Below are 18,690 nucleotides of genomic sequence, written 5' to 3' on the forward strand. Positions count from 1 at the left end.
AATAATTGTTAGTATGATTGTTTGTCCCTATTGTCCGGTTTTACATCTCCCAATGTGATATATGTCTGATCAGAGAGCATTTATGAAAATCAATGATCAGTGGACAAACGAGCGAAGGAATGTTTGTGCCTGATAATTGGGCTGTGCAACAGTATCTTTATTCAATTCCTTTTATTTTATGTGGTTTTACAGTTTAATGAAGGCTTTACTGAGATTTCTTGCTGAAAGAGTGGCAAGGAGGAATCAAAAATTCAGTTTCTGAATTTTAAACTCAGTTGCTAAATGCTGTGCTGGGATATCCTGCTGTGAGAGAGGGAAAGAGAAACCAGAAGCTCATCATATGGGTTCTGAACTGTTCCTACAGCTGCTCAAAGCATTCAAATTGTTATATACCAGTAGAATAAATAGAAAAAACTTAGTTAATATTATATTTAAATCCTCCTATATCTAGTAGTTATTTTTTACAATACAGACCTTGTTTGCAGTATGCTGATTTAAAATGTCAAATTATAAAATATGGACTCTCATATTATATAAGTTCATATAGTATACAAGGTGATCATAATTAAAGTATCGCTATTCAGAGATGTCTAAAGAGACATCGATTGGGTGCTATTGAACCAAACTTGGTAAAAATACTATCCAGGACACATGAAAGCATTCCATGTGAAAAAAAAAAAAGTTCCAAATTCTACCACCAGTGGTCAATGTGGCGCTGTGAGACATGTAAAATAAATTCAAGGAATTCTTCAGTTTCATTCAATGCCAGTGCAAACATCAGTCATCAGGAAGCAGTTCTCGAAGCATTTGATCGTATATGGGAAATAATGCAACACCTTATATAGGATTCTTAGCACTATTGTCTGGGCCATCTCTAAGTGTCTTGAAACAGCAGATTTGTAACTTTTTTTTTCACATGGATCACTTTCGCATGCACTGGATATTATTATTACCAAATTTGGTTCAATTACATTCAATCGATGTCTCTGTTTCTCCAGGGTTAGAAAAGCATGGTGTGATTTACGCTGCACAAAAAATAGGAAGCACGCACCAAGAATGTGCCAATTTTCGCAAAGCAGTGCTGTGTGAGCCAAAAATACTCCAGTGTTTTCTGAAATATGTTTTGCATCACAAATTAAATTCTGCTTTATGTACTAATATTAAGAAATCAGTTAGCAATGTAATTGCTGATTTTAACACATAAAATGGGTTTAAAAATATGAAAGAACCACCCGATTCATGTAGTTTATTTTGCGCCACAAAATGTGTTAATTTCCACATAGCACTACTACATGTGCCAAAATTGAGCCTGTTTGCATTCAGACATGTGTTCCACTCCAAGAATTTTATTCTGCATCATCTACTAATAGGAAATAATTAGTCAACAGTCAAAATTACGATGATGAAGCAACAAATGAGTGCAAAATCAAGTAAAAAAAATTATCCATGTAGTTGGATTTTCGCCAAGAAACGTGCCAAGAAAAGCACGTGCAAAACATTTGCGCCAAATGCCTTTTGATTTACACCAACTTTCATTTACACTTATTTTTGAAAATTAGTGTATATTAGCCACTTTTTTTTAGAACACGACAGTTTTAAATTGCGGCAAATTTACAAAATTTACGCTGTACCAAAAATAATAAAGATGCACCTAAAATGGGCCAATTTCCACATAACACTATTATCTACTCCAAAATTGAGCCAGTTTCCATTCGGAAATATTGTTTTGCTCCCAAAATTTTATTCTGCATCATACTGATATAAAATATCAATAATAAAATGAAAAACGGGGCAGGTAAAGGTAAGTGCCTTTACCTACTTTCTTGTAGTAGGTAAAGGCAAACTCCCTTAGTGCAAGCAAGCACCAAGTCATGACTGACTCCTAGGGTGACACCTTCTTGGCAGACTGTTTTTGCCATTGCTTTCCCCAGTCATCTTTACTCATTTTACCGACCGTGGAAGGCTGAGTCAACCTTGAGCTGGCTATTTGAACCATGCAGGGATTGAACCTGCAACCCTCAGGTCGTGAGCGAGAGCTTAGGACTGTAGTTCTGCTGCCTTAGCACTCTGCACCACATGGGTATTGCATCATAAATGTGTGCAAAAAAATAGATAGTAGCTTACCACGCCTACTTTTGGGGAAAAGAAATTGACAAGCTTGTCTGTTTTTTTTCTTCATTTTTGGTGCAAACTATTGGTAAATTTGTCTAAACCTCTGTCCGCCTAAATTCTGGCACAGTTGTAGACACAAATTTGTCAGAAACACATTCATAAATAAGAGCCATTAGGTTTTATTTCCGCCACTTTTTACCAAGACTTTCTTGCAGGGGCGTAAAAGCTCAGGGGCCCTGATGCAAAAGGTGAGCTGGGCCCCCCACTCTATCTGTATCTGTACCCGTACCCATACCTAAACCATGCTGCACAGAGGCATAACTTGAAGCTTCTGGGCCCCAATGCAAAACCTTTAACAGGGCTCCGAACTATAATGCTTTATTCATAGTACTGGGCTCCCTATATGGAGAAGAGAGGCCTTATGGGCCCCCTAAGGCTCCTGGGCCCGGGTGCAACCGCATCCCCTGCACCCTCTATAGTTACGCCCTTGCTTTCTTGTAATATTGCTTTATAAATGTGTCGGAAAGATAGACAGTAGCTCACCACGCCAACTTCTCGAGAAACAAATTGGAAAGGCTTGTTTGATCTTTTTCTTCTTTTTGGCGCAAACTATTTGTAAAATTGTCTAAAGCTCCGTGCGCCTTAATTCGGGCGCAGCTTTAGATATGATTCCTTCATAAACACATTCACAAATAAAGGCCATTGTTCCCTTTTTTATGGCTTTTATCATTATTCCCCAGATGACAATGAGAACAGAGCCGTTATTAATATACTTTACTTGTAGCGCAAAATCAATTCTGCTGTAGATACTCTGTCGCCTCCACTTTATCTGAGCCACCTAACCTTTCTATTTATCATACTTAGTGCCAAGAACTTTCTATCCAGCTTAGGGCAAATTCACACGAGCTTTTGCATTTTTGTGCGCGCATTTGAATCGCGTTTTTGCCCATCGGGTGTTGCATACTTGCGTGCACAGCAGCATTTTTCTAGTGTATTTTTTGTGCCAGGGAAACACTCACTGATGCTCTCAGCCATTGTAATGACCAATTAGCTTAACCCCGCTAAGGGCCAGGCTGTTTTGTACTTTTAATACCAGACACTTTTTAGGGATTTTACCCATGTGATGGTTTAACTGGGTCACCCATGTGATGGTTTAAAAAAAAAATTCTGTCAGCTACCAAAATTATTTTTGCTGAGTTTTTTTCAGTTTTTTTTTCCGTTTTATTGGAGGTAAAAAGCTTAAAAATATATATTTTATAACATTTATAGTTATTTTTTCTTTACATTAGTATAGTTACGCTACAATAAAGTATGGGAATGGGTTCCTTATTTTGTTTCGGACCTTTTGATAAATAATATGTATGGTTTTGGATTAGAGGCCGCTTATAGCAATGGTTTTGGTTGGCGTCAGCTTTGGGTTATCTTCTTTTTTATGTATATATTTTTATTTTATTCTGCAATTTTGTTTTACTTATTTATGTATTTTTTGTTTACGATCTATGTTCTCCATGACGTCCTATAAGACCTCTGGGGCACACGCACATGTTTTTTTAAATTTGATACTATTCCACAGTAGCTGGGGCATCCATAGGAGCACTAGTTACAGGAGAAAATATCTCCTGTAGTGACAATAGTCACTGGCAGAGATGATCAGGGTCCGCCTTGACCCTGCAGCTCTGTTGTGCCAGGGTATCCCAGCAGTCACGTGACTGCCGGCTCGCATAGTGGACATTATACTTCCACTTTCACTTTTTAGTACATAGTGCTCATTGAGCACTGTGTACTAGGGAAAGGAGAAGGCAGAAGGGGTTAAAAAAACACTTCTCCATCCTACTCCAGGTTATCAGCTGACAACCCAACCTGCTTCTAATTGATTGCAGAAGCAGGGGCTTTAATCCTGCATCGTATTTTTTTTTACTATCGGCTGGGATTAAAGCCCAGGACTAAGCACTGTAAATTTACTGTGCTTGGTCCTTAATGGGTTAATGTATCCAAGATGAGTTCTTTCCCTGTCCAAATGCACAGGAAAATAGAACATTATACATATTTTTTGGAGCAACCAAATTGTGCTTGCCAAATATGTGCATGTGAACGAACCAACTGAAATCAATGGGTTGTATTTTCTGCGCATTGCATGCACAACTTTTTGCATGTTAATCATTAGGGCTTATTTAGATGAACGTATGCATAAATATGTTCAACCATACGGAACGCAACTCTCAATTGTAATTGGCTGAATATTCTGTCCCATATGAAATGACCCTCGGGCCCTCTTCATGCGGATGTATAGAACCCATTGATTTCAATAGGTTGGTTCACATGCACGTATTTTCTTGCACATTTCGCTTGCACAAAAAAACCTGCAGCATGCTCTTCTAACTGAAAGAAAAGAAATGCAGCTCCATGTTCCATGTAACGCAGCCTTCAGTGTCCATGTCATCTTATTCTAATATTCCCGACTGATTCTAATACAGATCCTACTATTGTGCTTAATTTTGCTAATCTATCTTGTGCCTTCTGACCGACTTTTTAAATGTTTGACCCAACTTCATTACTGAGCTTGTATGACTATGATGTCTGGCCTATTCTGTGCTGATTGACCCAGCCTTCAACTTGTCACTGGATGATTACAGTCTTATAGCAACTATTCATTTGAAGACTGAAAACCAAGAGCTTCATGTTTTCCTTCGAAAAACTGTATACTTTGGATGAAGCCAAGAGGGTACGAGAGAATCGGCTTCTCAGACATTCGATGAGTATCTGTCCTTGGTAATGTGGTGGGTTCCTACATAAGCCTAGGCAGTGAGATACATGTGAATGATCATTGGGATAAGATCGTCAACACTGATTTGTTATAGGAGGCAACAAAAGAATCAACAAACCATAACTACTCTAAGAAAACTATTAAGTGCCATCACAAAAGCAATTAATTTACCAGTATAGTTTTGGACCATGGTACTCATGAAGGACATCTTATTACACGTTGTGAAGATATTTAACCATGGGAAAATGTGATAGCATATATTTCTGGCCTTGCTGGATGCAAAATGGGGATGGAAAGGTAAATCCTATTGGACGACAGAAAGTTAGTGGTTAGCTGGATGAGAGGTCTTTAATCTAGGCCTGTGGTATAAAGTTTCTCCTTGAGGAGAGGGCCAAGTTTGAGTAGGGAGTCTAACATAGGTTATGCAATGTTCCCTGGGGAAAAAGTATGCAAATAGGGGATGGGAAAATCTCTCCACAATGTCACCTATTGGAAGGTGACTTTCCTATAAGTCAATGTTCAACCTTTCATCAGGCCATGACTAAGGAGATATGCCAAACCAGAGTGTTCTGCAGAGCAACCGACATCTCTTTGCTGATAGACTGTTTCAGGGTGTTTGCTCCTCATTAATGCTTAGTAGATTATTGGTCGAAAGGTTGAATACTGACTTATAGAGAAGTCACCTTCCAATAGGTGGCACTGTGGAGATATTTTCCCATCCCCTATTCACATACTTTTTCCCAGAGAACATGGCATAAACTATGTAATGCTCCTTACGCAAACTTGGCACTCTTCATGGAGGAACTTTACACCCCAGACCTACAATAAAGACCTCCCACCCAGTGAACCAGTACCCCGAAACAGCCTGTCTGCAAATTAAGGTCTTTTCCTTTCTGAGAAGAATCTGGTTTGGTTTATCTTCTCACGCCCCTTTTACGCAGGACAACTATTGGGAAGCTATCCCTGTGATGAAGGCTCCTGTGCCTTTACACAGTCACAATCATCTCTCAGTGACTGGAGGTGTAGTAGACTGGAGATCTTTCCAGCCCATCCACTCTAAAAAAAACGTCAATCATAGATGAACAATGACCTGTTTACACAGAACGATGCAGCGACAGACCAACAATGAATTTTAGGTCTGTTCGAAAGATCCAATTAATGATTTACAGCATAATTATTGTGCAAACAGTGAGATCTAATGAGCAATTTGCATTGTGCCATGTAAAAGGGCCTTCAGTAATCTCATCAAAGGGTCTTGAAAGGTTAAACATTGACTTATAGGTAAGTCACCTTTCAAAAGATTGTGCTGTGGATGTACATTTTCATCCTCTATTTACATACTTTTTCCCCAGAAAGCATTACATGACCTATGCCAGTTACCCTGTTTGCCCGAAAATAAGACCTACTCTGAAAATAAGCCCTACTTTGATTTTTTAGGAATTTTTGGGGAAGCTTGAAATATGAGCCCTACCCCAAACATAATCCCTAGCTGCATTACATTTAAAAAAGAATACATCACCTAGCAAACACGGTCCAGGTCCCTCTCAGAGCTCCAATGTGCTTCTTGCAGTCCTTGGCCAGCCACAAAGAATCACTTCCAGGTTACAGGATTCATAAGTCCCACCTCCAGGAAATGATGGCTGTGATTGGTTCATCGAGCGCTGCATTGATTGGTTCTTCAACCGCTGCTCAGCCAATCACAGCCATTGTGTTGTGGAGGCGGGATTAGTGAATTGGCCAATCAGTGCCGTGGCTCAGCCAATTCATTAATTCCGCCTCCACAACGCGATGACTGTGATTGGTTCTTCAGTGCTTAATGAACCAATCACAGCTATCGCACTGGTTCATTGAGTGCTGCGCTGCAATAATTGGCTGAGCACTGCTTGAAAACCAATCAGACCCATCACTTCCTGGAGGTGGGATTAATAAATCCCATTACCAGGAAGTGATCTTTTGTGGGTGGCCAAAGACTGTAAGAAGCACATTGCAGCTCCAGAGAGCAGCAGGAGGGACCTGGACCGAGGTAAGAATAATAAGACATCCCCCAAAATAAGACCTAGCGCCTCTTTTGGGGCAAACATTAATATAATGGGGGGGGGGCACAGTAGATGCTCTCCTCAAGGAGAAACTTAAGCCTTGTTGAAATAAGAAAAAGATTTCAGCTAGAGATGAGCGAGCGTACTCAGTTCGGGTGTTTTTGCACTCGAGTACCGCTTTTACCGAGTAACTGACTACTCAGACGAAAAGATTTGGGGGGTGCCGGGGGTGCGCGGGGGGTGGCAGAGGGGAATGGGGGGGGAGAGCTGCCTCCTGTTCCCCGCTACTATCCCCAGCTCCACCATGCCGCCCCCCGCCCCCCGAATCTTTTCGTCCGAGTAGTGAGTTACTCGGAAAAACCGGTGCTCGAGTCCAAGAACACCCGAACCGAGTACGTTCGCTCATCTCTAATTTCAGCGGTATCTAACGCACTGTTGTACCCTGTTTACTGCTTTCTTGACAAAATGGGCAAAAAGGGAGATTATTGCATACAATATCGCCAATAATGTCAATAATACATTAGGGTGCTGTAGACGCCTACGCACCACCTAGTGGTGGCTGAAAGCAGAATTTACTTAATATAAATTCGGTCCATTCTTGATTAGGAGCCCTGCATCAGAAAAAATACAAGCCTCCAGCTGCTATAATGCAGATAAAATATGACAGGCTTCAATATAAGTAACGTTAAAAAAATGGATACCATATTCATCGCCAGCAGTCGGCGCGGCGTGTGCAATCTGATAACGAGTAATTACCGCTTACAACACTACACCTTCAGCATTATTGCTGCGAGCATGGTGTGTGTAGGTGTACGCATATTCTCGGCACAGCATGTTCTTATCTCGCTTACAGTAGATTACACATCACACAGATGGACAGTTTTCTTTGGAACATATTTCTAATGATTACACAGTTTAGATGGCCTTTAAGTTAACCCCTTAACAACATGGCCCCCTTTTTTTATTTTCAGTTTTTCCTCCTTACTTTAAAAAAAAAAAAAAACATAACTCTTTCATTTGTCAATCAACATACTTGTCCGGGGGGCTTGTTTTTTGTGAAACGCGTTGTACTTTTCAATGGTGTTTTGTAATGTACCATAAAATGTACTGAAAAACTTTTAAGAAGTTCGAAGTGAAGTGAAATGGGATAAAAGCATAATTCCGCCATCTTTGTTTCTATGGTGTGCACACTGCAGCAAAAATGACATGATAGCTTTATTCTATGGGCTGGTATGATTACTACAATACCAAATTTAAATAGATTTATACTCTTGTTGTACTACTTTAAAAAAAATCAATTATCTTTGGAAAAAAATAAAAAAATACATATGCAATGCAACCAAACGGGATCCCACAATCGCGAAGGGCTGTTCGGGACCCCCAAACTCCCATCAGGGTATTTAAATGCAGCTGCTATAATTGACAGTGGCATTAAAAGGTCTAACAGCTGCTGTGGGCTGGTGCCAGCTGTAAGAAAACAGCCGGCACCCACATTGTATGGAGCAGGATCAACTCCAAATCCCCCTCCATACACACCCCAGACCTCACGGCATTACTGAACATCATGAAGTGTTAACGGTTTGAAAGAAAAAACTTTTTCTCTTCAATACCATAAACAACTAAGCTGTGTATTTAGACACATTAGTTGGTGCACCAGCATTATTAGCCCTATTAACCCTTTCCAATCCAATTTGTATCCTGGTTTTCCTAGGGGGCTTACTCTTTTTCTGCCATCATACAACAGCGCTATCTGCTGGCTAAAGCCAGTACTGCATGAGGTGACATGTTGGATAGGCTCCGACAGCAGAGAGGCTGGTGATATACAGTAAGAGAACCCCGACGGACGTCTTCCAACATCAGAGCTGTACAGCCATAAATCATAATATCTTAAGACGTCAGACATTCGATTGGAAAGGGTTAAACATCAGTATACGTACATATATAGCATAATTTAACTTGACTGTGATAACTTTCTACATCAGGTTATTGTATTTGACGCCACTGAAACGATATTGTTGTCTTAAGAAAATAATTGATAGGGCAAACAAACTGCAGCACAGAAAGTTATCTTACCACATTAAGAGGCAAGGTCAACAGTATAAATACATAGTTAAAATGAAAAAAAGGTTGGTACCGTGTTAGCCAGTAGAGCAAAATGTGATTGTTCCTAGCCAAAGAAACCACGTAATCTTGTAGATATGAGACCTTTTAATGGCTGAGTCGGGTCTTGATCCATTTTGGTGTAGTATTTGGTTTCCGTCATTAGGTTTGACTGTTAAAAAGTCGTACATTGATTTGAAGGAATTCTGCCATCCAATAGGTGGCGCTGCAGAGGTATTGTTCCATCATTCCTATTTGCATAAATTGCCCAGAGGAGTGTGCATGGCCGTATAAGTCTCCTCACTCACTTTTCAGGTGTTTTTTCACACCCCTTTGTTTTGCCCCTCTTGGGAGAGATGATGACATCCCCCGACCTACTCACCCGCTAGGTGTCTGCACACACTTTTTAGGTGCTCTCCTTATGGAGAGACGACACCCCTCCTGACCACATTACAGGCCTCTGACCAGCCAAGCCAGAAAGCTACTGCACACTGATGAGGGGCAAACATGCCGAAACAGCTCTCTGTGTATGGATTCTGGCTTGGTTTTCTATTCCCAATCATTGTTTCACAGACCCCTAGAAAAGTTTTGGTGGGATGTGAAGAAGATGGTTACAGCACCCAAGCCAAAGTATATCAGTGAACTGGAGGCGATTGCCCACGAGGAATGGGCTAATAGGAAAGCTGTCAGAAGCTACTATCTGGCTAGGCATCACATTTACAGAAAGTCATAATAGCAAAATGTGCTCTACTAAGTACTAAAGACGCCTGTTGTGAAGGGATAAATAATTCACAGACCACAGTGTCGAATTTCAAGAAACCACTTTCTGTATTAGTTGTATTGAGGAATTTAAAGCAAGCCTTCAGGTTTGGGCCAAAATTCTGACTTGAACCACAGGGTAGAGGTGTATCTTAGGCCACCTGTCCACGGCTGAGATGGAATATCGCTAGCAATATTCCGCCGTGGGGGGCACTAGAAGGTCTCCGCGATAAGCCTATGTTAATCACGTGACCAGAAAATCACTATGATTCTCCGCTCATGTGCAGTAGGCTGCGCTTGCCATAGTTATCCTATGGAAAGCGTGTCATGCTAGCTCCATGTGAGATTTATTGCCGCGGATCTTGCTATGACACTTCGCTCGTGGACAGCCAGCCTTACCTGTACTTGATCTTTGCTTCCTGGACCCTCCATTCGGTGATTCGGTGCTTCATTTTTGGGCTGCCACGATGGCTTCTGCCATTTTCTAACTATCTAACAGACATTGTAAACTGCTCTCTGATTAACCAGGCTGATCATGTGAGCAATGTTGGCCAATCACAGCTACAGTGCATTGGTAGTCCTAACAAAACCAATGCATTATGGATGCTCTGGTAGTTTAAAGACGGTAGCGGGTATCTTGGCCACCTGAAAATGCAACCGAAACTGGCGTAATGAAGGTTCAGGAAGAGAAGATAATATATATTATCTGAGCAGGGGGTTGGACCCATTGACCGTGGAGGTCACTTCCAACTCTACCATTCTATGATATATTTTTATATTTGCCACATGGGTAAATCAGGCACTTTGGAAGGTTTTAGATTAGGTATTAGCTCTCTAGGACCTACTGTTTGTGACATATCGGCCAAAATCTGAATATGGCTAAACAAATGGACTAATCAGCACCAAATTGACCACATAGGTAAATCAGGTGCTTCATAAGGTTTTAGGCTCTCTAGAATACACTGTTTTTGATATATTGACAAAAACTATACAAAAACCACAAAGGCTGAAACCGGGTCTAATACCTTACCTTAACCTAATTTGATTCTATTACGAAGTTGGCTTCTAGAGATGAGCGAGCATACTCGCTAAGGACAATTACTCGATCGAGCATTGTCCTTAGCGAGTACCTGCCCGCTCGGAAGAAAAGGTTCGGCTGCCGGCGTGGGTGACAGGTGAGTTGCGGCAGTGAGCAGGGGGAAGCGGGGGGGAGAGAGAGAGATCTCCCCGCTCTCCCCCACCGCTTCCCGCCCGCCGCCGGCAGCAGAACCTTTTCTTCCGAGTGGGCAGGTACTCGCTAAGGGCAATGCTCGATCGAGTAATTGCCCTTAGCAAGTATGCTCGCTCATCTCTATTGGCTTCATATCATTAGCAAACAAAGTTTTTAACCGCACATGTAAGCAACAAACAGTTACACGAAGAAGAACCATGCGGGGTAACTCTGCTGGTTCTATATAAAGAGATACACGAAATATACAAATATTTGGTAGGTGACATATATGAATATATTCTATACAAAGGTACTTCCCTGCCCAACACCATATAAACACTATAATAGATATATTCTATTCTAGTGTTAGATATACATAATTAGATATATTCTTGTTGCCGCACAAGTTGATACAAGATCTCATCCATTGAACCAGTATACACGATTCTCATGGAATAAATCTCCGCTGTAGTTAAGTCGCTCGGTATGCTTTACATCGATCCATTAGTCTATTCTGTTGACACACAAATGTGCATGAAAATGTAATTACTGTTCATCATAGAGATAATTTGCATCAAACGTCTGGTATTTGTTACATCCCAAATCTTCATAATTCATTTTCACTAATTGCAAACATTCCAGCGTCACATGGCACATGCAATTCAGCACACCAGTGCCCAATGCCAATATGACTAGGCAATAAATCAAGAGAGTCGTGTTAGCATACTCACCCCTAACAAGCAGTTCTGCTTCATCTGATACACTGTCAGCCGTAGTCTGCACCCTGCAGCCATATCTCCCAGCGTGCACCAGTAGGATGTTTCTAATCATTAAATCAGCCGATGATGTTTGCTGGAAAAGAAGTGAATGCCCAATTTAATGCATTATAAATGGAACTATCTGTAAGTGTCAAATGTGGCACGCATATATTGCAGAGATTGAAAGCACATCAGCAATTCTATGTTAGACAGATGAATTGTGGCGTTGTATGCCAGGGTATTCACACCTGACAGTTCCTTGATTATTTTGTTATTGCTTTGTCAATGCGGTTTTTGTGAAAATTGCAGAAAATAAATAAATCAACCTAAAAAAATAAGCTAAAGAAATTGGGATTTCTTAAGCAGAGTCGGATCCGGGGTCTCAAATGTAGATAGATCATCTAAGGAAAACCCTTCTCAAGTGAACGGCACAGCCCATCAACAACCTCTAAGTGTGCTGCATGGCACCGCCCAGTTTCCCTAAATCCACCCCTGCTGAACAAATCCCACATTTTTATTGGGTGAGCTAATATTCTGTTCAGCAAATGAGAACCGACTATGCTTTTATGCTTTTTTATTCATTTTTTTGAACATTCAATTTTCATTGAAAAGTTTTCCGAAGGTTGTACAAAATATGAAGTTAAGCATTAACAAATCGTTATTGTGGTAGTCGTTGGATAATTTTTTTTACAAAACACGAAAATAGTATAAATTGAACAGAGTAAGGGTGCATACAGACGACCGTATATCGGCTGGGTATTCACGCCGGCCGATATACGGCGCCTGTCTCTGCAGAGGGAGGAGGCTGGAAGAGCCGTAAGCAATGCTCTGAGCTCCCGCCCCCTCTCTGCCTCCTCTCCACCCCCTCTCCGCCCCTCTGCACTATTTGCAATGAGAGGAGACGGGATGGGGCAGGGATAAGTTTCAGGAATTAGCTCCGCCCTGTCCCGCCTCTCCTCATTGAAAATAGTTTAGGGGGGTGGAGAGGGGGCAGAGAGGGGGTGGGAGCTCAGAGCACTGCTCCCGGCTCTTCCAGCCTCCTCCCCCTGCAGAGAGAGATGCCGTATATCGGCCGGTGTGAATATCCGGCCGATATACGGTCATCTGAATGCACCCTAACAGAATAAATGAAGATAAAAGAAAAGAAAAAAACCAAAACTTATGGATTAAGTCATCGAACCTATACACAAACATGCATATTTTGAAAAGTTAAGGCAGGCAGGAATTTGGCATGTAACAGAAGTTGCTTTGGGTCCAGATTTCTGACTATGCTTTTAATGGCTTGGTCAGACCCATTTGTCAAAACCTCTGTTCAGCCAATAAAATAATAGTTAGTTCTAATTGGCTGAGCATTATATGAATTAATAGTTGGTTAAGCAGGGGCGGGCCTAGAGGAAGATCCTGCCCCCCACAGAGCCTGAAATAACATAACTTAATTCTAGTAAGTTTTACCCTGAGTGAATTTTGTAAGTCATTGATTTTCTCATTAGCACATTGTAATATTTGTATCCCAGAGTATCAATGACAAATTCTCCATGTTACAGTTCCATTATTTAAGCACATGTACTTACCTGGTCTCAGATGCCTAAAATACTGTGAAAGTAATGCAATAGTTCTTAAAGCATGAGCGTCACTAAAGTCATCAGTGTGTGTAACAAGTCAGTGGTGTGCAGTTAGTTAAACTTGTTATACATACGTAGCACATTTTTCTTTAGCGAGTAACACATTAATCAACAGCTTAATTAGCTGATAGAAACAACAGTAGCCATGCGATCCTGATGCAGCACCAGCAATGAACCCAACACTGAAAAACTGTAGGTATTTGTACTTTGTGAATTCATCGATCCACATTGAGTGGTAGACTTTATACAGAAAGCCTGTGATTATTGTATATAGAGCCTTTATACGCCTTAATCAGAATCTGTACAACATTGGTCACTTTGACTTCTTAATTATTGCTACCATCCATTGTCAGGGAGGCTTTCTGTAAAGCTGCCATCATTAATGGCCATAAATTGCTGTCAGTTTGCTGCACATTACTCAGCAGGGAGCAACAATGAAAAGAGGAGAAAATACTTTCCAAGCTACTGTAAATCGGAAAATACAGAATATGCAGAGATGTAGCAAGGTTGTATTTGTCACTTCATTGTTTGGCCTTCTGCTTTAAATACACAACTTGGTACCAATATAATTTAGGCCTTATTCACACAACTGTATGCATTTTTAAGCTCGCCACATCGTGGGCAAAATTCGCGTGAATGAACAATAGCCGTAATCAAGTCCCGATCTAAATTAGCGTTTTCTCGTCTATTCATACGGGCGGATATCAGTGAAAAAAATTACTATTAATGCTTAAATAGCGGCAGCCGTCTTCTTTTCCCGGCGCTGCACACAGCTAAACTCCCTCCCCCTTCCTTTTTTGTCAGCTTCCATAAAAGCCAATGGGAGCCTCGAGCGTATCTCGGCAAAAGATAGAGCAAGACTTATGAAGCAGCCAGGCTCATCTTTCTGGCCAATCGTTACACTGATACCTCCACCCTATACCAGTCATTATACTGATGCCTTCACCCTGTGTCAGTCACTACACTGATGCCTCCACCCTGTGCCAGTCACTACACTGATGCCTCCATCCTGCGCCAGTCACTACACTGATGCCTCCACCCTGTGCCAGTCACTACACTGATGCCTCCACCCTGTGCCAGTCACTGCACAGATGCCTCCACCCTGTGTCAGTCACTGCACTGATGCCTCCACCGTATGCCAGTCACTACACTGATGCCTCCACCCTGTGCCAGTCACTACACTGATGCCTCCACCCTGTGCCAGTCACTACACTGATGCCTCCACCCTGTGTCAGTCACTACACTGATGCCTCCACCCTGTGCCAGTCACTGCACAGATGCCTCCACCCTGTGTCAGTCATTGCACAGATGTCTCCACCCTGTGACAGTCACTGCACTGATGCCTCCACCCTGTGTCAGTCACTGCACTGATGCCTCCACCGTATGCCAGTCACTACACTGGTGCCTCCACCCTGTGCCAGTCACTGCACAGATGCCTCCACCCTGTGTCAGTCATTGCACAGATGCCTCCACCCTGTGCCAGTCACTGCACAGATGCCTCCACCCTGTGTCAGTCACTACACTGGTGCCTCCACCCTGTGTCAGTCACTACACTGGTGCCTCCACCCTGTGCCAGTAACTGCACAGATGCCTCCACCCTGTGTCAGTCACTACACTGATGCCTCCACCCTGTGCCAGTCACTACACTGATTCCTCCACCCTGTGTCAGTCACTACACTGATGCCTCCAGCCTTTGCCAGTCACTACACTGATGCCTCCACCCTGTGCCAGTCACTAAACTGATGCCTCCACCCTGTGCCAGTCACTACACTGATGCCTCCACCCTGTGCCAGTCACTACACTGATGCCTCCACCCTGTGCCAGTCACTACACTGATGCCTCCACCCTGTGCCAGTCACTACACTGGTTGCTCATTCACTATAAAATAGAATTTGTACTCATCGCTCTCATCCATAAAGCTCCCCACAGTGCTGCACCATCCTACATCTCCTCTCTTATCCCTGTCTACCACCTCACCTGCGCTCTCTGCTCTGCTAATGGCAAAAGGCCCTTTTACACGGGATGACTGCTATGCATATAAGCATCTGACAGCCATCCCACGGACTGCTGCTCAACTATTACACAGGACCAATAGTTGTTCAAGTGCATGGAGGCGGAATGGGCCGAGATCGTTCTGACCGCCCGCCTCCATTCACAGTAAACAGCAGTCTCCCAGACATTGAATTGCTCCTCCTTACACAAAACAATAATCACTTGGTTTTTAGTTCTGCTAAAAACCAAGCGACTCCCACAGGTCAATGATTTTTTTTGCTCAGTGCCCACTCGGTGGTCTTGTGTACATGGGATGATTGTCACTCTGGGCAATAATCACCTGGTGTAAGGGTACCTTAACATCCTCCCTTATCTGAACCTCCCACTTCCACCTCCAAGAATTTCCCCGAGCCACAATAGTTGTGTAGAATGCACTATTCCAGACAATCAGGTTAATGGGGTATTCCAAGACCAAAGTCAAATTCCAAAATAGTCATAAATCATCTCAGGGTGTTATAGTAAATCCCCTCATAACCTTTCCTCTGCTTCTCCTGCTCTCCTCCCCCTCATTCTGCAGCACATACTGCGTTTTGTTGCAGTTTACATCAGTACTTCCTGGTCCCAGTCCTCCTGTACTACATCTCCCATAATCCCCTGGGCTGCATCTCTGCCTGTTCACTCTGTATCCTCCTCCCACACACAAGCTCATGAATACTAAATCCCACCCAATAAACCAATGATGATCATTAGGCTGGCCCAAAAAACTCAACTTTCAACTACAAAGCAAGACACCCTCTATTTTTTTCCTTTTAACAAACCTTTATTTGGGGCAGTTTCAGGTTCTTATGTCTACGAGAAGGTTGTGCTCATGTATTAAAGTATAGAGGTTCTAATGCAAAACAAATTGTTATATCAATGCTGTAGCTTGTGTAACTGCAAATCTTGCGCTTAAGCGCCATTTCTCATAATATACATCAGTTTTGAGCGCCATCTTGTGGTTGGAATTTAAAGCTAAAACTTTCCCCTAACATTACTATTAGTAAATGTAACACATTGGGAAGGGGTCTTGCTGTATAGCTGCCCCTTTATTTTTTGCCATATTTCTATGAGCTACTCTAATGATCATTTAGCTCTACTCATTGTTTCATAAAGCTGAATCAGAGGTAGAGCTTCCATCGCTGTCACCAGCTATAGCTGCAACTATAATCTACTTTCATGGTCCAAAAAATGTATACATTAGAGATGAGCGAACGTACTCGTCCGAGCTTGATACTCGTTCGAGTATTAGTGTGTTCGAGATGCTCGTTACTCGAGACGAGTACCACGCGATGTTCGAGTTACTTTCCCTTTCATCTCTGAGACGTTAGCACGCTTTTCTGGCCAATAGAAAGACAGGGAAGGCATTACAACTTCCCCCTGCGACGTTCAAGCCCTATACCACCCCCCTGCAGTGAGTGGCTGGCGAGATCAGGTGTCACCCGAGTATAAAAATCGGCCCCTCCCGCGGCTCGCCACAGATGCATTCTGACATAGGTCAGGGAAAGTGCTGCCTTGCTGGAGTTGCTATAGGGAGAGCGTTAGGAGTTATTTTAGGCTTCAAGAACCCCAACGGTCCTTCTTAGGGCCACATCTAACCGTGTGCAGTAGTGTTGAGGCTACTTTTTGCAGTGTTGCACTTTTTTTTTTTTTTGTATATCGGCCGTGCAGAGCATTGCGTCCGCAGTCTGCAGTAATTTTACATAGTATAGGGCCAGTAGTGCTGAGGCAGGGACAGTGAAAAAGGTGAAAGACGTATACTGTCTATATAGGCAGTGGGTTTTTCCCAAAAAAATTGTGAAAAAACATTCTATTTGGGCTGCCTGTGACCGTCCTGAGTGTACTGCGTCTCTGCTGGGGGTAGTAGTCCTAATTAATACGCAGCCAGCTAAGTGTTACAGCAGGCTTGCGCAAAATTCTTTCCTGGCTCTGCGTTGGCCGTTACATCACCGCTGTCATCCTGTCCAGAGGGAAACAGTCTGCAGTAATTTTACATAGTCCAGGGCCAGTAGTAGTGAGGCAGGGACAGTGAAAGAGATATACTGTCTATATAGGCAGTGGGTTTTTCCAAAAAAATTTGGGAAAAAACTTTCTATTTGGGCTGCCTGTGACCGTCCTGAGTGTACTGCGTCTCTGCTGGGGGTAGTAGTCCTAATTAATACGCAGCCAGCTAAGTGTTACAGCAGGCTTGCGCAAAATTCTTTCCTGGCTCTGCGTTGGCCGTTACATCACCGCTGTCATCCTGTCCAGAGGGAAACAGTCTGCAGTAATTTTACATAGTATAGGGCCAGTAGTGCTGAGGCAGGGACAGTGAAAAAGGTGAAAGACGTATACTGTCTATATAGGCAGTGGGCTTTTCCAAAAAAATTTGAGACAACAAAATATATTTGGGCTGCCTGTGACCGTCCTGACTGTACTGCGTCTCTGCTGGGGGTAGTAGTCCTAATTAATATGCAGCCAGCTAAGTGTTACAGCAGGCTTGCACAAAATTCTTTCCTGGCTCTGCTGTGCGTTCCGTAAGCGAAGTCAGCCTCCAACCACAGGCCAATAAACGGCACATTTAATTACAGCGTTCTGTTTCTGCACTACTGGTAATACACCATGCTGAGGGGTAGGGGTAGGCTTAGAGGACGCGGACGCGGGCAAGGACGCGGAGGCCCTAGTCAGGGTGTGGGCAGAGGCTGAGCTCCTGATCCAGGTGTATCGCAGCCGACTGCTGCGGGATTAGGAGAGAGGCACGTTTCTGGCGTCCCCAGATTAATCTCACAATTAATGAGTCCACGCGGTAGACCTTTTTAGAAAATGAGCAGTGTGAGCAGGTTCTGTCGTGGATGGCAGAAAGTGCATCCAGCAATCTATCGACCACCCAGAGTTATGCGCCGTCCACTGCTGCAACTCTGAATCCTCTGGCTGCTGCTCCTCCTTCCTCCCAGCCTCCTCACTCCATTACAATGACACATTCTGAGGAGCAGGCAGACTCCCAGGAACTGTTCTCGGGCCCCTGCCCAGAATGGGCAGCAATGGTTCCGAATCCTCTCCCACTGGAGGAGTTTGTCGTGACTGATGCCCAACCTTTGGAAAGTTCCCGGGGTCCAGGGGATGAGGCTGGGGACTTCCGGCAACTGTCTCAAGAGCTTTCAGTGGGTGAGGAGAACGATGACGATGAGACACAGTTGTCTATCACTCAGGTAGTAGTAATTGGAGTAAGTCCGAGGGAGGAGCACACAGGGGATTCGGAGGAAGAGCAGCAGGACGATGAGGTGATTGACCCCACCTGGTTTGCTAAGCCTACTGAGGACAG

General features: G+C 43.0%; 1 protein-coding gene across 1 annotated transcript in view; it reads right to left on the reverse strand.

The window, feature by feature from the left end:
• The window catches only part of CNTN5 (contactin 5), an 802,468-nt gene that overhangs the window by 138,295 nt on the left and 645,483 nt on the right, over window positions 1–18,690 (reverse strand). The window contains exon 15 of the mRNA XM_066586592.1: window positions 11,713–11,833. Within this exon, the coding sequence (XP_066442689.1) occupies window positions 11,713–11,833 (121 nt within the window). The remainder of the gene's footprint in view (window positions 1–11,712; window positions 11,834–18,690) is intronic.

The sequence above is a fragment of the Eleutherodactylus coqui genome, chromosome 1, assembly GCF_035609145.1.
Source record: "Eleutherodactylus coqui strain aEleCoq1 chromosome 1, aEleCoq1.hap1, whole genome shotgun sequence".
Taxonomy (NCBI): domain Eukaryota; kingdom Metazoa; phylum Chordata; class Amphibia; order Anura; family Eleutherodactylidae; genus Eleutherodactylus; species Eleutherodactylus coqui.